General features: G+C 32.6%; 2 protein-coding genes and 2 pseudogenes across 8 annotated transcripts; 2 read left to right on the top strand and 2 right to left on the bottom strand.

Moving 5' to 3' along the window:
• Nucleotides 1-390: 390 nt before the first annotated feature.
• Nucleotides 391-5,200, top strand: LOC111314277 (tryptophan synthase alpha chain-like; annotated as a pseudogene). The gene is made up of 9 exons (XR_016332869.1): nt 391-761; nt 2,032-2,178; nt 2,255-2,320; nt 2,895-3,003; nt 3,381-3,457; nt 4,025-4,102; nt 4,278-4,355; nt 4,816-4,875; nt 4,962-5,200. The product of XR_016332869.1 is annotated as a tryptophan synthase alpha chain-like (transcript).
• A 1,566-nt stretch (nt 5,201-6,766) lies between these two features.
• On the bottom strand, nt 6,767-8,994 carry LOC111314276 (splicing factor U2af small subunit B pseudogene; annotated as a pseudogene). Of its 2 annotated transcripts, none has more exons than XR_016332871.1 (2): nt 8,854-8,994; nt 6,767-7,875 (listed from the first exon to the last, which is right to left on the bottom strand). The product of XR_016332871.1 is annotated as a splicing factor U2af small subunit B pseudogene, transcript variant X2 (transcript). The 2 variants fall into 2 exon arrangements; XR_016332870.1 differs by having other exon boundaries at nt 6,767-8,560; nt 8,854-8,988.
• A 65-nt stretch (nt 8,995-9,059) lies between these two features.
• LOC111314278 (V-type proton ATPase subunit F-like) lies at nt 9,060-12,533 on the bottom strand. The gene is made up of 5 exons (XM_022915463.2): nt 12,266-12,533; nt 12,063-12,140; nt 11,314-11,395; nt 10,349-10,431; nt 9,060-9,419 (listed from the first exon to the last, which is right to left on the bottom strand). Exons 2-5 carry the CDS (start codon nt 12,075-12,077, stop codon nt 9,255-9,257), a joined length of 345 nt encoding a protein of 114 aa, XP_022771198.1. The 5' UTR covers nt 12,078-12,140; nt 12,266-12,533; the 3' UTR covers nt 9,060-9,254.
• Nucleotides 12,534-16,346: 3,813 nt separating this feature from the next.
• Nucleotides 16,347-20,790, top strand: LOC111314275 (light-inducible protein CPRF2-like). Of its 4 annotated transcripts, XR_016332647.1 has the most exons (8): nt 16,347-16,726; nt 16,852-16,927; nt 18,244-18,448; nt 18,964-19,039; nt 19,128-19,253; nt 19,907-19,988; nt 20,058-20,421; nt 20,530-20,790. XR_016332647.1 is itself a non-coding variant. In XM_089752761.1 (7 exons), exons 1-7 carry the CDS (start codon nt 16,373-16,375, stop codon nt 20,336-20,338), a joined length of 1,200 nt encoding a protein of 399 aa, XP_089608887.1. In that variant the 5' UTR covers nt 16,347-16,372; the 3' UTR covers nt 20,339-20,790. The 4 variants fall into 4 exon arrangements, 2 of the variants coding, with proteins under 2 accessions (XP_089608887.1, XP_089608886.1); XR_016332646.1 differs by having other exon boundaries at nt 19,907-20,421; XM_089752761.1 differs by having other exon boundaries at nt 20,058-20,790.
• Nucleotides 20,791-21,267: the final 477 nt, after the last annotated feature.

The raw sequence follows: 21,267 nt of genomic DNA, 5'->3' as shown, positions 1-21,267 counted from the left end.
ATATTATCGATTATTTTATAATAAGTTAACATGTCATTAAAACTAGCATTTAAAAATTGTGAGTTTGAAAAAGTTTAGACGCATAATATTATTTTCATTCATATATATATATATATATAATAAAATAAATTAAAATTTTTAAATATATATATATATAAAGTAAATAAAAAATGAATGAAAGTTCATTTAGTAGTTATTGTGTAACAAAAATCACTAAATTGGAAAATGTTAAACTTGATTCATTAAATAAAAAATTTGATAAATTAATAAATTGTCATAATTTTTTATAATAATATTAATTTTTTTACCTTTGAATAATTGATTAATAACAAAATAATATATATTTTTACGATGTTTACTCAAAAAGTACATTTTACAACTCTAGCCAAAAAAAAAAAAAAATCTCCTAACTATTAAATAACAGCAATAAAGAAAAACAAACTAGATAAACCATCCATCCACCAACCCAAAAGTCTTAGAATGGTAAATAAATGTAGAAAGCAAATTTTGCTTAAAATAGGAGCGTGAATAAATCATAAAACCTTTTATCAATAGAACATTCGCTGTCTGTAATGGCTGTTGCTGTGAAATCAACGGCAGGGTTGCTCCAATTAAAGAAGAGCAATACCAATTCTCTATCTCGGTTTCCCTCTGGCAAAGCCTTAGTTTCAACCAAGAGATTCACTCCAATGGCTGCTGTAACCATCGCTCCAACTCTTAGCCTTTCTGACACTTTCTCTAACTTGAAAAAATAAGGCAAAGTAAGCATTTTTCCCCTTTTTTCTTTATGGGTATTCCCTTAATACTGTAAGTTGAGTAGAGGAAATAGATTATAGTTTGATTATGGCAGAAATATTTCAACTTTATATTCAAATTTTTTTTTGTATGTGATATTTTTGGGTTTTATGTCTTTTTGAAGCTGCATCATAAGAATCATAGGCTTGTTAAGATAACAAGCTTGGTTGAATCGATTCTTCTGATTATTTGTTGTCTATAGTGTTTTTATGGTTTGTATGAGTAAGGTAGCCGGAGTTTAGTTGACCTTTTTTCATCAAGTAGAATTGTTTATAAACCTTCTTTGCCTTTTAAGATTGGTTTTGAGATTCTGGATAGAAGATGTGGCTTTTTTTTTTTTTTTTGTTGACCAAAGAGGATGTGGCTGTTTGATTGTAAATTTTATATTCGAAAGACTATCGAGTACTAAGAGTTTATAGACTACTATCATGTTGAAAATTCAAGAAAAACTATCAAGAAAGGATGAAAGTTTTTAAAGACAAAGTTGCTATTCACATGTGATTCCTCTTCACAAAACTTTCTAGAACCAAACTACCATGTTAAGCTCCCTATATTGTTCAAAAAGGATGGAAAACATTTTGTTTTCGATGACATGAATTTTGTGCTTGCAACTTGCGAGTGTTATATACCTTAGCTTTTGATTGCCAATTTATAAATTATTATTATGTTAAAAATTCAAGAAAAAAACTACAACAAAAGGTTGAAATTGCTGAGCAAAAAATTGTTATCCACATGCTGTGCCTCTTTGTAAAATTTTCTCAAACCTAACTACTATACTTTTAAATTCCTTTACAATCTTATGGAAATATTATTTCTCTCATATTGTTTTACTTTGTAAGGATGGAATATGTCTTTGTTCGATGATAAGCACTTTGGATCTTACTCCTCCCCCATACTGCTTTATATTTACCCAAAAAATGAAAATGAAAATGTTAATTCTTTAACGTTGTTTTAATAAGGATGGAAAATGCCTTTGTTTGATGATGTGCACTTTGTACTTGCAAGTATAAAATACCTTAGTTTTTAAGTACCAATTTATAAACTATCTTAATGTTGAAAATTCAAGAAAACATTATCGAGAAAGAATGAAACTTTTTGAAGAAAAATCTTATTAACATACAATGGCTCCGTATAAAACTTTCTAGAAAGTATAACCTAACTAACATACTTTTAAAGTTAATTTACAATCTTATCACTCTCTCCAATGCTGTCTAATAAGCATCCCTACTTCTGAAGGTTGCTTTCATCCCATATATCACAGCTGGTGATCCTGATCTTTCAACAACAGCGGAGGCACTAAAGGTGCTTGACTCATGTGGCTCGGACATAATTGAACTGGGTGTGCCATATTCTGATCCTCTGGCTGATGGTCCTGTAATCCAGGTCTGTTAAGAGTGCGGTTGTTTGTCTATTTATTTATTTATATTTCAAGTCTCTCAGTGATGTTTCTTTTGTTTAGGCTGCAGCTACGCGTTCTTTGGCAAGAGGAACCAACTTCAATGCTATTCTTTCAATGTTGAAAGAGGTAGGACTAGTGTCCAGTGCATTGGCCTCTGTCTATCAACAAATGAAAAAGAGGAAGCACCTACATTAAAAGCAATTTTCACTCCCATCTGCTCTATTAGAAAACTCAACTCTTAGATATTGTTAGTTTTTACAGCATGGAATTGTTGATTTCAGTGCAGCCACTGTTTTTCCTCAGGGTAAATGAGTATCATAACTTTTTTTTTTTTTGCACAAAAGATTGCTTATTATATTTTTCACCCCAGACTGGAACAAAATAAAAAATATCCCAGACATTTTGATTTTTGTGATAAGTTGGTTATTGATGCTCTACTCATTGCTCATATGCTATTTATTTAGAGCATTGAGCTTGCTACCCTTTCAATGACAAGAACCTATGCATTACCTTTCATCGTCAGTAAGATCCTTGATTTTTCTTGTTTTCATTTGGATGAGCGTGTTTGTTACATCCATGCGCATAGATCTAAGTAACTGCAGAAACAAAAATTTTGCAGGATATCTATTTGTGACTTCATAAACTGTTTGCTTCCTAAATTGGGGGTTAAATTCTAATTATGTACTTGTAAGTTGTACAGGTGGTTCCACAATTATCTTGTCCAATTGCTTTATTTACGTATTACAACCCAATTCTGAAGCGTGGAGTTGAGAAGTTTATGTCCACTGTAAAGGACATAGGCATACATGGTAATTGACTTGTTTTGCTTTGCTTAATCGTTTTAGAATTTCTATACTATTCTACTATTCTCCATGACCTGAGTCAATATGAAAATGTAAATTCTAGGTTTTGCATATTGCTTTATTCTGATATGTCCATGTTTTCTTTTTTAAATTATTAGGCTTTTATTAAGAAAAACAAATTTGAAATATGTTGTTGCCTGTGCTGGCTTTGTTTCTATCTTACGATTCTCTTATCCAATCCAAAATATAGGACTAATATCTATCACTTAAAGTTTTTGTCATTCTGGAGATTCATAGGTTGTATGTTTTATACTCTTATTTCCTACAAGAATCCCAACATCTATATAATGTTCTTACCTCAATAATTCCATAAATATTTGCAGGGCTGATAGTTTCGGATGTCCCTCTAGAGGAGACTGAAATTTTGAGACAAGAAGCTCTAAAAAATATGATCGAATTGGTGGGATCCTCTATAAGAATGCTCTTCTCCCCTTTAACTTCTTTGCAATCTCAATTAGGTTTTCCAACCATGATACGCTTTGTTTAAGCCCTTTAATTCAATGCAATAGCGTGATCCTATTTCCCTTAAAATATTTTTTTGGTTAGTTACTTTTATGAGATATACACTAAATCATTTGCACAGTAAATTACAAACTCTCCATCAATCTCCAAAATGCACTTTCCTTGCATTTTCAGAATAAATATTCTGGAAATGTAACAAACTTTAAAAATCAGGGGAAAGATGAAAATGAATTTGCTTTCTATTGTTCACTTTTTTAACTTTCAAGCTGGCTTTACTACTAGCCCATGGTGTTGATCAAATGGATATTCCTGCAGAATTGGATATTTGAAGGCAACATTAGGAACCAATTTGCTATTAAATCATAGGAACTCATTTATTTTTGCAACCCCAAGTGTTATTTTCCATTACTACATTTAGATGCCACAAGCCATGCTTTTTTTTTTTTTTTTCTGTGATAAATGCATATAGTGAATCTAATTTGATTTCTCTGCTTGTGTGGTTAAGGTACTGCTTACAACACCGACTACGCCGACAGACCGAATGAAAGCTATTGTTGAAGCATCAGAAGGATTTGTGTATCTTGTAAGATCCTCTTCCAAAGTTGATGACTCTTTTGTCATGTTATTTTCCTTAATTACTTTCTTTGTCTTCAATGTTTTATCAGCTCTTTTATGTTAAGTTGTATGACAAAGAAGGATTGAATTTTGTTAAGATTTGAACAACCATGTTGATATTTCCTTATCTGCTGAAATTTCAGGTGAGCTCAATCGGAGTTACTGGTGCCCGTGCATCTGTAAGCAATAGGGTTCGGACTCTTTTAAGGGAAGTTAAGGAGGTTTGTCTTAACAAGCTGAGTTCCTATATGACTAATTAGCATTTCAAATTACTAAACTAGCATGTTCTGTCTGTGTCAGTCCTAGTTGTATATATGTGTAATCATTCTGGACTTCTCCTTGGTATATAATTAAATTGAGCTGTGATTGGTGCATTTTTCAAAGTCATTATAAATGTCTTTCGAAGTTACGCAACAAATTAACAAACTTTAAGAGATTCTGTTTCCTTATTATTTTACATGATCAATTTACTTCACTGAAATTTTCAGGACTGCGATTACAAGTCAGTTCATTTTATGTAGATTCTAAAGACATGAGATATTTCTTGATCAGTGTGTTTCATTACTAAAATGCTCGGACATGATTCTAAAACATGCCTGAACCTTTAAGTCAAGGGAATTATAGATTTTGATGATCTGAGTTCTTGTAGTTGCATCTGATGCTTTAATTTTGCTATGACAGGCAACAACAAAGCCTGTTGCAGTTGGCTTTGGCATATCAAAACCCGAGCATATGAAGCAGGTTGGTCTTTAGAACATGCAACTTGATACCAAAGTATTAGCATGCTTTTGCTTCTATGTAGATTCTTATTACGTAAATCGAGACAGGTAGCAGGATGGGGAGCCGATGGTGTGATTGTTGGCAGTGCCATGGTGAAGCTGCTGGTTGAAGCAAAGTCTCCTAGAGAAGGATTGAAGTAGCTAGAAATTTTTACCAAATCCTTGAAATCTGCACTTCCTTGACGATTTTATGGAATTAAATCAGACTTGAAACATTTTCTCCATAATGGTTTTGATTGAAATAATGTTGAATCTTTGTTTTGCAATATCATAATATCTTGATTGCATTTTTATCTTTTTCAAAGTTAAATCATTGAGTAACCTATCATTGCCGTGGGGATACAAGGTATATCTCTGATGGGAAATATCTGAACCGGTTCATCCATCATATTCTTAATTGGAGCTACTGCACCGTTTGAAACCCGGTGAAACCATCCCAACTCCGCTAATCAAAGCTAATACCATTCACAGATGAGAATGATGTGGCAAAGATTCATGAAATAGATATTCTTTAAGTCTGCCGTGGCGGCGGGAGTTGCAAAACCTTACTATCTTGCATGATTGGAAGCGGTAGATTATATCCCACAGTAAAAGAATGGGGAAAATGGAAGAAAAGAAACTAATGAAGTTCAATTAAGGCATCTCTATGCTGAAATGCATTTGTCTAACTAGAGGGGAAATGGAATGTCTGATTTGATAACTAACCTGGCTGTAATTCTGACAAAAATCAAGGAGCTGAGAGCAGACCTACAAACTCCAGGGACAGGAAATGAAGATATTAGATCACTCTTGCTCCCACAGAAGCAACACATTATTAAGCACAACACATTATTAAGCACATCATAATACTAACTTAATTGTACCAATAAACAAAGTAACAGTTGAAGAAACACATTGTGTAACACCATATCTCATTCTAGTTTAAGTTTTAAAAGACAAGAAACTCTCTTTTTCCTCTAAAGTAAAAGAATAACAAATTATGAAGAATTTTTACACAGTAGCATTGAGCTGTCACATAATGCTTGGGTAAGAACGTTTAGCATGAGGGAAATGTATTCAAAAGAAAGTATAACAATTCAGTCAGAGTTTGCTTAACATTGGTCTGAATCATTCTCAAGCAACAAATTGAAAAGCCATACCATTGAATCTTGAGAAGGTGAAAGAGAATCAAGGGAGAAACTACACGAGAAGGAAACGAGAGAAAAAAAATGCAATTTCCACAAAGAGTAAACTAATAAAATGGCCAAAAAGGGAAGTTTCTCTATAATATAACTTATATAGGAGAGGCGCAGCCACCAGAGGCATAATTCATGATCTTCTAGGGAAATTTTTGACAAATGAAAATGGTTTTAGAATTTTGCCCAAGAAGGTGTCTTCCCTGGATATTCCATGGCAATAATTACATTCATAGCAACACAAATTAATACGAAGAAATACATGAACAGCAAGAACAGTGAGTGTGTAAACATACTGGCAGCTCTTCCCCACCAAAAGCAGTCTACAACACATTTACAGTAAACAACACACAGCCTCAAGCCAATTCACAAGTTAAAATGCGTCAAGCAAAGCTTTTAATTATAATTGATAATTAGTGATAAGCTATAATTGGCAAAGGAAAAAAATTGTTCAGAACGATTGATTCTTTGTAGGGCAGTACGAGTGAGACTGAGCTAGCAAAGCAATAGCTCTTTCCCACCAAAAGCACTAAAATACAAACAGCCTAAAGCACGTTTACAAGTCGAACATAAAGTAAAGCAAGGAATTTAGAATCTGCCTAAAACAGAGGATTTAATTAACAAAATTATTAGTAAATAAAAAGGTGGAATGAATACCTTAGTAATCCGAGATAAAGGTGAGAAGAAAGTAGCTTGAAGCTTTAACCATGGACTAAAAGTAAAGGAAACTATTCAACAGAGATACAAGTACTCCCTTTAAAACTGACACTATGAGAAAATGATCATTGTAACAGCTAAAAATGGTACCACTCATCCCTCAAAGTGAAGACTTACGTTCAATCCAAGTTGCAGCAACATAACAAAAACATGATCTGAACCTAGAAATAGAAATAATTACCAAAAGGGAAAAAATGAAAATATAGACCATAACCGAATAAGCTTTTCTTACACCTTCTCTTCCCTCTCTCGATTCCATTGTTCAATCCTGGCTCTCCGCTCCTCACTCCCTTCCCTCGCAGGTGGAGGGCTTCTGCTTCGCCTAGGACTCCCATGCTTTCTCCTACCACCGCTGTCACGGTCAGACCTGTCAGGTCTTCGCCCATTCCTATCACGATGATCATCACGGTCACGGTCGCGATCGCGGTCCCTAAACTCCCTATCACGCTTGTGGCGTGGACTGGCGCTCCTGCTCCTACTCCGACTCCTTTTAAACCTGCGGTACCTCCCAAACAACTTCCTTCTCAACTCCCTCCCAATTACCTTGACATGCATAAAATTACAGTAACCCCCACGGTTACAGTTATTCTCCTCGAATTGCCGACAAGTGGCTTCGCGGAAATCAGTGACTGGGGAAAAATCCGCAATGATAGGCCGACCGGAGTAGAACCTTCCTTGAAGTGCCTGGAGGGCGGCAGCTGCCTGGTCCTCCTCCCTGAACTGAACATACACGTTTCCGATCATGTGGTCGGCAAGGTTGTCACAGACGTTGAGGCTCTCGATTTCACCGAACTTGCCTAGCTCCTCGAAGATGTCCTCGTAGAAGTCCTCGAAGTGCTCCTGGATCCTACGGGGGTCGATGGGCTGGCCCTGGGCATCCACTCCAGGGGTGATCATATCCGGGCGCTGGTACATGTTCGACAGCAAGAGGGTTGGGGAGATCGTCGGCCGGTTGTGGAGCCGTGAGCACCTATCCCCATGCCGGCATGCTCCAATCTTGAAATAGAAGGGACAATTAACACGGTCCTTCTCCGTACCGAAGATTGAGGCCAAGTGCTCCGCCATTGTAGCTGGAAATCAGGAACAAAAACAAGAACAGGAGATTTGTAAATATATTTTTAATTAAAATCCCTAATCTGTCTGAAGGAGAAAGCGACGAAAAAGAGGTCGGATTTGGGGGCTATGGTAGAGTTAAGGTTTTCGAAACCCTATTTTTGGGCTTTTTGGAAGAGATAGGGAAAGAAAGGATTAGGAGGATTTACTCCGACTAATGCTAAGGAGAATCAAATGGGTTTGTCCTTTTTGCTCTGGCCCTCGGGGATTGGGGAAGGCACTCGCTGATTCAGTATATATTCAGCAGGCGCCGGGGAAAGCTTTCGTAAGATGGAAGTTTGTTGTGATTGTGTATGTCGCCCTCGGTCAGCTTATTTACTTTTGCTGTCATCGGTCAAAGTTATCTCTTGCAGGCAGCGTCGAAAGCCGAGGGATCCCGTATCTAAAATGGGTCTATGGTGGGCTTTTTGGGCTTTAATCTTTGATGAAAACTGTTGAATATAAAGTCATGTTCTTAAACAAAAAAGAGTTCAACATCCAGCAGTAGGGCACCAAGGTTAGAACTGGGAAAGGGAGTCACCAAACTTGAGAAGAATCTAATTGTATCCTGTTGAAGAACTTTAGCATTCTGGAAATTTCTGCAAACCACCACTCAATTCCTTCCTTTGGCTTCATCTTCCACCAGAAGAATCTAGTTGTATCCTGTTGACTCGTAATTTTTCATGCTTTAAAAATTTTGAAAGCCAAAGATCAAACAAATTTTAAGGTTGCCCTACGCTTATCAAATAGTCCCGCCATCCCATCAATTTATATGTATATATATATATATATATATATATATATATATATTGTTTTGGATAATTTAAAATGTTCATTTATCGAAAGCAAGTAGGATAGCCTGATACAAGCCTACAACAGAAGTACAGGAACTGGTTTTTCATATACAATAAAAGCATAAAACGAGTTAAAGCAATTTAATAGGTAGCTTCGCTTACTCTATTCCACATGATTTGAAGCTTTCATACAAAGGTGTTAGCATCTTCTGACACTCTGGTGGTTTAATTTATGAATCAATTTTTCCTTCTACCAGTCTTCCAACCTCCTATCCCAATCCGGCCAAAAAAAAAGGGCATTTCAATCAAACCATCGTTACATTAAAAAGTAACAACTGTTGCATGATGACAACTCCCAACTCCAGCAGTTTCTTCAAACATCATTTAATCAATTCAAAAGGCCATCAAAACATATCTCCAAATAGAAGTTGCATATGTAACTCAGAAATTATGAAGAGAACCGTTTGCAACTCTCTGGAAAGAATAATTTAAGTCATATTATACAATTACCGAAGGAAATAGACACATGATGAGATAGAGAAGTCATAAGTGTATATCTGCATTTAACGCCTCCCAGATGCCACTGATTCTGCAGAGAAGAGGTATTTAACTCGTGAAAGAACAGAATCATGTGCAGGATCATATAGATGATCCTTGGATGGAATCTCCAAAATTGCTGGAACAGGCTTGTTATAGCTATCCACCAGAAACCTTATCATATTTGCGACCTGCAATTAAAAGGATGGAGGATTGCAGCTTAAATTAGCATACCGAACTTGAGTTGAGAATGCAATTCAAATAGAAGTTCTATACTTGTGTCTGAATTGGTATCATTACAGATGAAACTATGGAAGTTAGAGATTCAGAAGACAAGACCTTTGGTTAATCTTAACTAGCTAGTAGCCAACATCAGAACAGGATGGAGCCACCAAAGCAAAAGGGAAATTCATCAAAATAACAGTAAGAGCATGCAAGATGAGACAAGACAACCTGTCTTGCCAATTTTAACACTGGAGTTCAAGATACTGTCGATGCACTGAAATATATAGGAGGTTTGCACAAAACCTATAATACTAAATCTCTTTTCATCCCTAGGCAGCACCCACATGATTGGCTTCTATTTAGCAACAAATGATCAATAAACAAAATTTCCATGCTGAACTAAATAATAGGGAAAATATGAAGTAGACTCATAGTTGTCACGAAGAAGTTTAGATGCTCACCAAATTTTACAAAGGCATTTTATCAAATGGCATATTTGGTATTTGATCAATCTCATCATCTGTATTACCATTTGCTAGTCTCTTTGGTTGTCATTGATCATGTGATGAAAAGTTAGCACAGATAATCACTCAAACAATGCACTTCGTTACTGAATCTAGTAAACATTTCTTTGACCAGAAGGTGATATACGATCACACTTCACAGATAATTGACCAACACTGACTTCTAAGGAGCGATGTGAGCGTGACTTAATGATGCTGATGATGGAAGCAAAAGATGCTACAAGATCTGTGCTTGTTAGCATTTCATAGCTCTCCTCAGCCACACATTACAACTTTTCTGTGCATAATACAGCTTAACAAACATATAGTATTTGCATAAAAACAGCATAACAATTGATGTTTTACAACAACATATGCAGCAAAAAACTTACATATTGGCTAATCAGCACAACAGCAATATCCTCCCTTGCTGTGAACTCCTTAAATGCATCTTCAATTTGTTTAACGGTGGTTTCTAAAAGGCAAAATCAAAAAGCATTGAGTGATGGATAGTGACGCTGATGATATTTAATTTGATAGTGAAAATAACCGGTCGAGATGATTTATTTACAGAAAAACCAAACCAAGATAGAGCTAAGGGGAGTAAAAATCTGATATTTATACTGATCCCAATAGTTAGAGCACTATGCATTATCTTTCCTTTTCTAGTTTCCCTCCCCTCTATTGCGACCAAATGAAAGGACATTTCCTGGAAAATGGATAACAACTTCATTTTCCTAGTTGACACACAAATAATGCAAATGATGTAAGACGTAAAATGGAGAAAACTGTCTTTTGAGAGACAGACCATATTTGTACTTCCCTATGAATTATCTATTTTTACCAAGCTAACTAATAATTATTTCAACAGGAACAGGGACAAGCACATGTGTCACCACTCCAGAAAGAAAATTTAAAACCAAGACACCTAAAAGTTCAGAAGGCAAAATGACATGAAATCATAAGTTCTGAGAACATATTTCGACTATGATTGCATGTAATAACAAATATGTAACAAAACATGTAGTTACATTGATCCAAAATAAGTATCAAAAGGCATACTTTTAGTTTAAACAATCCTAAATGGCATGTTTCCTTATTGAGTATCGAGATCGTGTTCTTCCACTCTTTAACTAGATAGAAGATAAACCACAGTCAAGCTGAACATAAATTGCTAATTCAGGTAACCTAAGGTGATTCAGAGAAAGTAAATAACTGGCGAACCTTTATATTCAATGAGTGAATAAAATATCAAAAAGCAACTATAAAATGTTGACAAGAGTTTGATCAAGACCATACGTAAAAAGGCAAACTTTTCAAATAGCAGTAATAAAACACAAAAATTTAAAGAGCATACTTGAGTCCACAATAAGATAATTTGTCTTTCTCAACAATTCAACATTACCCACACCAGCAAGCAGAAACCCAACCACCGTGTCCTAGCCCAATAAATTATGAATCAGACAAGTCAAATCAAATGCATTGCCAATCACATGTAATGACATTAACTATCATATTAACAACATTTGCAGCACTTTATACTCATGAAATCATGCCATAAACACAATCTTATTCTTGCTATGGTCTATTAACAAAATGAGGAAACATGGTAAATGCCCAAATAAATAAGAATTCATAAAACCGTACAGCAATGAGTAAACTTTTCCTATAACATACCACAATCATTCAGAAAATGCAAAATGCGCCACGAAATTTATGGTCTTATGATCATTCATCATAGAGCTAAATCTGAATGGTATCCACATTTCACCCTCATAAAAAACAACAGACTAAGCTGAGTTTTCGATCGGCTAGCATGGATTAGTAAGAAAAACATGCATCAAACTTATAAAAGTATTTTCTACCAATTCACACAATAGATGCTTCAGTTAGTTAATTTAAATAATTCATTTAAAAAAAAAACCCAAATTAAATCTTTACCAAAATTTTTACATCTGATTGACATAAAAATTCAGGCGATGCAGAGCTAATTCAAGAAGAATGACACGTAAATTTATAGGGGAAAATGCAATAAAACGACACAAAAATGTCAAAAGTGGGGGAGATCTGTGTACTGATTTAGGCAGATTCAAAAGTAATACTCACCTCGTCGGCAATCATTGCAATAAGAGCTGAGTTGCTAGTGGGGATTTGAGCTCTGTTGGCCTCTGATAAATTTTTGAACTAAAAAATCACGATAACCAAAAATAAATAAATAAATCAAGGGCGGGCGCACATAAAGATGGCTTAAAAGCTACGGCCTCCTGTTTTAGATTTTGGATCAAATATGATAAGACAAAGAAATCTACCTTTCTCTGATGGATCGCCTACTCCTACTTTCGGCGTTCGATTTGAAGATTTACACGAATATGCTGAGGCTAGTTGAATGCTAATAGAAATTTACCAGATGATTCTAACACGTTGAATCGAAACGCTCTGATTTTGACTACAGACACATCACCCATTAAAACGACAGCGTTCTTCTCTCCTCAAAATCTTTTTTTTTTTCTTTCCAATAAATTGTCCTGGATTTTCGCGTGAAAATTAGGGCAGTTAAAAATATGTTTGGCTTGTTTCCCTATTTCTCCTAAGCTAAAAGGCTCCTCTAAAGATGAACTAATGTTGTAGTTTATTTATGTCCAAATTTAAATAGAAATTGTATCCATATTTGTATAATATTTAATTTTTATTTACAATCTTTTAAAATTATATTAAATTATATTAATTTTATTAATCATTTTTAAATATAGATATTCACATGATAAAAACAATGTACTTATTAAATTTATATGTTAAATTTTATGTCGAAAGTAATATGACATATTTTATTGAATATTTAAAATTAATTGATAAAATGAATTAATTTTGAATATTTAAAAAAAGTTAAAAATTAAATTTTAAAATAATGAATTGAAATAGAACTTGTATATTACTAATGATTTTTTTAAGGTATTGATTTGTAGTTTTTCTTTTTAATGTATTATAAATGTTGATATGACGACGGATTCTTAAATTATAATAAAATGTTTAATATGATATAAAAATTTTAAAAATTTTTAATGTGATATATGAATTATAGATTTTTAATTGATATAATAATCGTTTTTAGTGTGACTTAATTCTTTATGTGATTAACTTAAAATAATAATACGTAATAAACAAATAATTTTTTAAATATTACATTATTTAATATATTTATAGTTCAAATATTACATTAAAAATTTATAAATTTTAAATATCATATATTAATATTTTATTATAATTTAAAAATAATTCATAATATTAACTCTGTATATAAAATCCAAAAATATTGTTATTATAGATATATAAAACAACGTACAGTATAATATTTTACTTTTAGTTTCATATTGTCTCGCCAAAAAGAAACTGCTTATGCAATTATCCAATCTCATGTAATTTTCTATCATGTTGTAAACAAAAACAATAAATCTACCAATATTACTACCATTTAATCATTCCTCCCTTTATTAAATTCATTACATTCCTAATTTTATCCTCAAGTCAAAAATTAAACTATAAGTACTTACATTCCAAAATTGGGCAAATATAACATTAATTTTGTTCTCAAAGAGAATAAAATAAGGAATATGCAAGAAAAAGAAAGTCCAAGCAAATTAAATCTGAGAACTGTTGCCTGTTATAAATTGATTGATTAAAATATTTTTAAAAAATTATTATTACACCTTTTAAGTAAAGTTTTTTATATTTTTATTATACTTAAATAAGGAATTATTCTTGATTTATATTCAAATAAGTCATTATTTTAAATGAAATATTTATTTATGTTAAATTTGTATTTATATATAAATTAAAAGTTTATAATAAAAATAAAAAATTTATTTGAATACAAATCAAAATTTTATTTTAATACAATAAAAATATAAAAGATTTATCTAAGTAAAGAGTAAAATGTAAAAATTTTTCATTATTTTAGTAAAGTTAATTTTTATCATTGTAAATCTACAATAGGATTAATAATAACTGATAATTCTTATAAAAAAGTACAATTAGTAAATTATTAGGAATATATAATTATTAAAATTTCGATAAACAAATATTTATATACATTGAATAATTTCTTTTAATATATCGAGATATCATTAAACACTTATTACTATTTTCATTAATTTTTATCAGATTAATGTTATAAATGATTTTTAAATTATAATTAAATATTTATTGTAATATTATAATTATATTAATTAATATGATATTTATTTTTAATATGATTAATTTTAAATAATAATACATGATGTATAAAAATTTCTTAAAATATTATTATTAATTAATAAATTCAAATTTTAATTGAAGATGAATTTCACTATAATTCAATGTCTTTAACTTTTTTTTTCTGAATATTTACGATTATTAAAAGTACAATATTCATAAAAAGTACAATAAATGTACTTTCTTAATCTAATATATATATATATATATATTATTACAACATATAATATTACGTTATAAAATTTGCTTATGTAGATGCTTAAGTGAATAATATTTTTCAATGACATATAAGATAATATTTATATTATTTTATTTATCAAATTAATTTTTAATAAATTATTTAAATTGAATAATCTGAATAATTATTCAAACTGAAATCAAAATCTATATGAGATAAACATTTTTGTATAAAATTTAAATTCAAATATATTAAATCATAATTTATTTTTTTATTTAGTAATAGTTCCAAATATATATACTTAATAAAATTTTATTTTCTATCAAATAATTATATTTAATAAATTATTTAAATTTAATGATTTTTAGATAATTATTTAAATTCAAATCAAAATAAAAATTACAAATTATTTAATAAATTATTAAATTTAATACTTTTAGATAAGTTAATAGATTATTGACTAGAAGCATGTATTTTTAAAGTAATAAGAGCTTATATATTTATATGAAAATATAAGACATTTGAATATTGATAAAAAAATTAAATAAAAATATGTTTTTATTTTGAAAACAAATATAATATTTTATTTATGTTCCAATTCAAATATTTATATATTATATATTTTGTTAATTTATTTGTTTCTCTTTAGTCAATATCTTTTTTAAATTTTCCTAAAATTGATTGTAATTCACTATTATTATTATTATTATTATTTATTCATTTATTCGATTTTTTCTCCATTAATTTATTAACATATTCGTAATTATTATTATATATCTTTAGTCTTAACAAATGAATATATAAACTTATATTATCTATTTTATTTTGTTATATTTTTTATTATTGAATTTATTTATCTGCAATTGATTGTATGAGAAGAATAATTATCATTACCATATCTAACCCATAAAAAATACTATCAATTATGTTAAAAATGATTAAAACTAAAAAATATTTCAAAAGAAAGATTTTTAAACATAAAAAAATAATCATTGTTTCCCTTTTATCTAAAAATTAACTTTATTTTATTAACATTTATAAAAATAATTATTAGCCCAATATATTTATATGATAATAACTTAAAGTATGTAAAAAATAAGAACAAAATGATTATGATCAAATTAATAATTATAATTTGTTGTTCAATCAAATATATATATACACAATCACCATTATGATAAAAATAATTATTACTCTTAACCATTTGAATATTAATTATTGATTTTTTATCAAATAAGAAAAAATGGTAGTAAGATTTTTAGTATTTAGCAAATGAATTGAAAAAAATATTTTTTTATCAAAAAAAGATTTTTATAATTTTTAAAAATTTACAAAGTTTATACTTTTTATATAAATAATATAATTTATAATATATTATGTATAAATGATCATTTAATTATAATTTAACATTTATAAATGTATGTTTATATATTAGATCAATAATTAAAAAATAAATTTAAAATTATAAAAAATTTAATAAAAAATCCCGTGGGGTTAAAAAAGCTAGTTCCTTAAGATATTGGGAAATGAGAGGTGACGTGTTACGCCGTACAGCAAATTCCTTAGTATGGAACCCGGTCTATTGTCTATCCAGTGACGGATCGAGAATCCAATTGATCACACTTTTTTGGCCAAACAAAGTCCCCAACCAGTGGGCCCGAGTTCACACTTGTCCCGAATTCGTACAATTTTCATCGGCACCGCGGCACCGCCTCGCCCCCTCTCTTTAGGTCTTAGCCCACAGACCAGGCCACACGTAAGTCTTAACTTCACAAAATCACGTGTTTCATATTCCAGCGATAGCCACCCTCACCACCCACTAATAAAGTAACACGTGCTCAAATTCTTCGGAATTATCCACCCGGCGGACTCCTAGTGGATTGTTTTGTAGACAGCAAAGCGGAGGATATTTTCGGTTTGCTAGGGAAGAAAAACATAAAGGCAAATTGCTAAGTGCCGAGAGAGGAAGAAAGAGATATCACTGAAAACGATGAATTATGTGTTCTCAGTTGACGATTTCTCTGACCCATTCTGGGCAGCTCCGGCTTCTGACTGGATGAGCCGAAGCCAATCGGAGTGGGCTTTGGAGAGGTATCTAGAAGAATTTTCTGGTGCGGGCGAGAATGTGATTTGTACGTCCTTGGCGACACCTCAGCCGTCCGTTTCGAAAGCTGAATTAGGTTACGGGAATGGTGAGGTGGTGGAGATCAAAAAGCCTAATAATCAGAATCATAATCCTTTGCCGTCTGTTCCGACATCGACAATTCCGATTGACTCGGATGAGTACCGAGTGATCCTCAAGAGCAAGCTCGATCAAGCCTGCGCTGCTGTTGCTCTCTCTCGTGTATTTCTCTCTCCAATCTCCATTTTCCAATTGAAATTATTATTATTTAATAATACAAGTAATATCAGGAATTTTTTTTTCCAAAAAAAAAAAATCTGAAATGTAATCTGCAAAAAATCATTCAGGCGTCGGCTGTGAAGGCAGAGGATTCGTCTGCCCGAGCCGAAAATCAAGCGCTTCAATCGGGATCCGAAGTTCAAGGTTAGCTTTTACCATAGCGTGCCTCTGATTTGATTTTTTTTTTTATAAATAAATCCGAGTCTTTAGACTTTTTTTTTTTGTCTCTAATGCAATTGATAGAACTTTTTTAGACTGAGGAGCGAACGTCTACGTTTTTATATTCTTATTTGTTGACATCTATTTGACCACATTTAAATGCAATCCTCGGGAAACCTTTTTTTTCTTTATAAGGTAAGATCAGCATACGGTTTCCGCAACTCTGCAAATGGGTTTTAGGGAATTTATCATCTCTTTCAATTTTCATTTTTGATATATTGTCTTTCAACTTGGCAAATTTTATGGAGCCAATTTCGAGTCAATTCAGACGGGCACCTTTTATTCCTGATCAGGAGTTAGATTGGATGGGAGTTTAAGTCAATTAATAATAGACATGTGTAAAGTGTTTCTGATGCAAAGAGAGTTGTGGTTTGTGTCAAACATGTGCTCATTTTCTTGTTAGTGGTACTTGTATTTTGGGGAACTGATGAAGGCGTCTGACTTACTGCAATTCAACAGGGTTGGATTGCATGTGGATTGGCCACTATGTTTTTATCTTGGGTGATTAGTAGTGTCTTGTTTATAAGCTTGTGTCATTAGTAGTGTCTTGTTTATAAGCTTGTGTCATTGCAATAGGAGGTTGCAACTTGCAACCATTGATTTACTTTCTATATGGCAGTCGGCCCCTTGATGTACTAGGACAAGTCTATATGGTGTTGAATTGAATGTAGTTCATCTAGTCTGATTTGTTGGGGTCAGCTAGTGGCAGAATGAATGACATGAATGTTTCTGTAGGTTGGATTCTTCTAAAGTTAACTCCAACAATGATTGTTTGGCTTCTTGGTGAACTGTAGGAAATCTTTGTTTTAATTTGCTGTCGTTGGAGCCATCCTGCATATATTATGCATGATTATGCCTAATCATAGATTTTAGTCCACGTTTTCACGAAGTGCAAATGCTTGTGTTGAAAGAGTGAAGGAAAGGAAAATGAGAAAAAAAAAAAGGAGGGATATATAAAAATGGAATTAATTTGCTTTACTAGATTTGATAAATTTATTAGTTTCCCATAAACTTTATGTAGCCATTCAAAAGAGACAAGTAACATTGCCCTGTTTATATTTCATTTTTCTTCGCTTCTCCTTTTCCTTCCAACTTTTTATCTACATTTTTAAGATCTAAACAGTAAACAATTTGCGAAAGAAGTTTAGATCTCTTCATGCATTAATTTGGTTCTCTTCCAATAACTAACATATATTGAATCTTGCTGATTTTTCTTTTTAATTCAAATTCTACTATTGTAGGTTCCTCAAAGGCACAGGGACAGGGTGAACCTGATGCTGCACCTTGTGGTAATTTGGCTGTTTCAACTAAACAAAAAAAATCAGGGATACAAGTGAGGCAAACTGCAAGTGGGTCATCAAGAGAAGATTCAGATGATGATGAACTTGAAGGAGCTACTGAAATCACTGACAACATGGATCCCGCTGATGCAAGACGTGCAAGGAGGTAATAAAGTTTTCTATTTTTGTTTTGTATTATTGATTGGTTTGAGGGATTCAAAATGTTATTTGTTCTGTTCTTTATTCACTTTTTCTTAATATGTTTTGCCATCCTTTTCTTTTTCTTTGTCCTAATTAAAGACATGTATCTTCTCTTTTAAGTAATAGCTATAAGAACTAATTTGTTATCTTGAAAAGAGTAAAATATTTATTTTTCAAATAGAACTTGAGCGGATGATTCTATACGCTTAATCAACAAAATACTATGTTCCTTGTCAAAAATTAATCCCAGCACTTGGCTTGGGGATCCATGTTTTTCAATGAATATGGAGTTTTTTTTCCTTTGATTTCTTTTTCTATTTAAAAAAAATCAATATATTGTTCAAAAACACAAACATTCTTACCATTAATCACCTGTCTCACTACCAGATTTGTGGATTATTAAATTCTTACTAAATTTTTAATTTGCTGATGCAATTACAAAATTGCCTTCAACTAATTGGTACTATGATGATGGCTCAGAATTCTGTCAAATCGAGAATCAGCCAGGCGCTTGAGAAGAAGAAAGCAAGCGCATATGAATGAACTTGAAGTGCAGGTTTTGCCACATCATTCCCCCTTCCCCTTGATGGTCTCATGCACTCTGTTTTATTGTCATTTTTTATCCTGTAAGTGATTTTTTCTAGGTTGGTCAACTAAGAGTTGAACATTCCACATTACTTAAGCATCTAACTGACATGAATCACAAGTATGATGAAGCTGCTGTTGACAATAGAATTCTGAAGGCTGATATCGAGACGTTAAGAGCAAAGGTAAACCATCACCGTTGTCTAATTTGCATTTTCTTATCCTGGTCCAGTTATTTTGCAGTTAGTTAATATATGGATAACTTGAAAACTTACTTCCAAATAAATGACGAGAATATATTGTTGTGATACCGTGAAGTTTGCGGTTAGTCAGTGTCAAATTTTGAAAAGCCATCGGCAATTCCTTTTCCTTCATCTATGATTAAGGATTTAATCGTAAACATGCTTGCAGAATATATTTGCAGAAATTCTCTTGGGGAAGGGAGATTAATTTGGTTATTGGCGATTTGTGTGTGCTCCATTTTAGGGATCTGCTGGATATGTCCAGTACCGACATACTGTCACTTCTATGGTGTGTTCAACCATTCATATACTTAAAATAATTCATGATTTGTATGTCTGTCTAAATTTATACAATGGATACTGACATGATCTCTTTTGTTATGCACTGAGGTTATATTGTTGGACATCGGATGCTAATATCAGTGTTTGGACTGTTACCAACTGCGAAACACAATTATGCATCTTTATGCCTGAAACTGCCTCTAGAGTGATTATAGTTCTTTAACTATTTTACTTGCTATAAATCACTAGTGATTATGATTGGTGCAACTTTATTTCTGGGTCGTCAGGTTGATTATTCTATTTGAAAATTTCAGGTGAAAATGGCTGAAGAAACAGTTAAGCAGGTGACGGGGATTAACCCTGTTCTTCTATCTAGGCCCAATGTACCTAATGCAGGTATGCCTTTTGTTAGCAGCCCATTGGAAGCATCTACAGCTGCTGCTGATCATTTTTTTCACCAACCAGTTCCTAGCATTGCTTCTCCCTTGCATCATAATGGACTGGACAACAGTTTCGAGGGCAACACCCTGGTTACTCCTATTGTGAATCCACAAATCGAAGTAGGAGTGAAAAATGTCAATGAAACATCTGCATTGCAGCATACACCCAGCTTGGAGCGCATGCAAGATCAGATAGGGCACAGTGGCATGCAAAAGCAGATCGGCCCTGCTATGAGATCATGCGTGCCCATGCCTGGCTGGGAGCCAGGACTATCCCATGCTGCTGCCAAAAACAAGCAAAGTTGAATAGTAGTGCCCTTCCTCTTGTTTACTGAGAGGGTTTCGGAGGCTTCGCTGGTGGTACTACCATCGGTTAAATCTATTCATGGGTATTGATTCTCACTGCATTTTTGCATTTAAGATCTTCATCAATAACATGACTACTTCTCGGTTCCTTGAGTATACACTTTTGGTAAATAATTCTGTTTAAAATTCAGATCCAGGTGCTTAAGGAGCTAATCTGCTGTTGTACCCCACTTCAGCTGTTAAAGTTGGACCATTGAGAATGGTTACTCGTTTTTGACAGACAGTCCTGCACAACGAGATAACCGCAGGCAATTGACAATGAATTAGATTATCCTGGGTATATTGGTCACTGCAAGCATGTTTTAGCCTCCGAGAAATGAGATTGCAATGCAAATGCTGTAAACTCCAGTCGACGATGGCATTTCAATCATTGAATAAAGTGCTTTCAAACATCCGTAGGTGCTATCTTTTAGGTTTAACCATATATGCTTATGCATTATGAGAAACCATGAACAAAAAGTTTTCAAACACTGTTAACTAAAAGTGGGGTTGTCGGCTGCAATTTACCAAAATAGTTTGGTAAGTGTAACAGCAATTTCCTTTGATCAACTGAATCAATCAATGGATATGAAATTTATTTAATCAAAATAGTTCACACATCTCACTTACAAAGTGAATTTTCGTAAGCCAAAATTTACCCGCCTCCATTAAGAAGTGAATTTTTGTAAAGCTGAAATATGATTTTCATCTCTCACAATTCCCTTCCCTTGTTTTTTTTTTTTTTTTTTTTTCTTCGAATTCTTTTGAAATAAAAACAAAACTGAATCAATCGATAGACAAGATAGAGCCGTCATTATGAGCTCAATCTGGTTGGTTGGAGCCTTTCTCAGAACTGACTCAGCCAGGCCAAATGATTATAAGCATATAAC

The sequence above is a fragment of the Durio zibethinus genome, chromosome 23 (assembly GCF_047325235.1).
Source record: "Durio zibethinus cultivar Kanyao isolate XHJ-2024 chromosome 23, ASM4732523v1, whole genome shotgun sequence".
In the NCBI taxonomy this organism is placed as follows: Eukaryota; Viridiplantae; Streptophyta; class Magnoliopsida; order Malvales; family Malvaceae; genus Durio; species Durio zibethinus.
This window is presented reverse-complemented; position numbering and strand designations above follow the sequence as displayed.

What these genes read in the sequence shown, in the direction of transcription:
- LOC111314278 (XM_022915463.2), bottom strand. An exon ending in TTATCTTATTGTGGACTCAA is followed by an intron (nt 10,432 to 11,313) that starts GTATGCTCTTTA and finishes TTTGCCTTTTAG; the next exon opens with AAACCACCGTTAAACAAATT. An exon ending in TTGTGCTGATTAGCCAATAT is followed by an intron (nt 9,420 to 10,348) that starts GTAAGTTTTTTG and finishes TTTTAATTGCAG; the next exon opens with GTCGCAAATATGATAAGGTT.
- LOC111314275 (XM_089752760.1), top strand. Translation starts at nt 16,373, where the DNA reads ATGAATTATGTGTTCTCAGTTGACGATTTCTCTGACCCATTCTGGGCA. An exon ending in ATCGGGATCCGAAGTTCAAG is followed by an intron (nt 16,928 to 18,243) that starts GTTAGCTTTTAC and finishes CTACTATTGTAG; the next exon opens with GTTCCTCAAAGGCACAGGGA. An exon ending in TCGAGACGTTAAGAGCAAAG is followed by an intron (nt 19,254 to 19,906) that starts GTAAACCATCAC and finishes TGAAAATTTCAG; the next exon opens with GTGAAAATGGCTGAAGAAAC.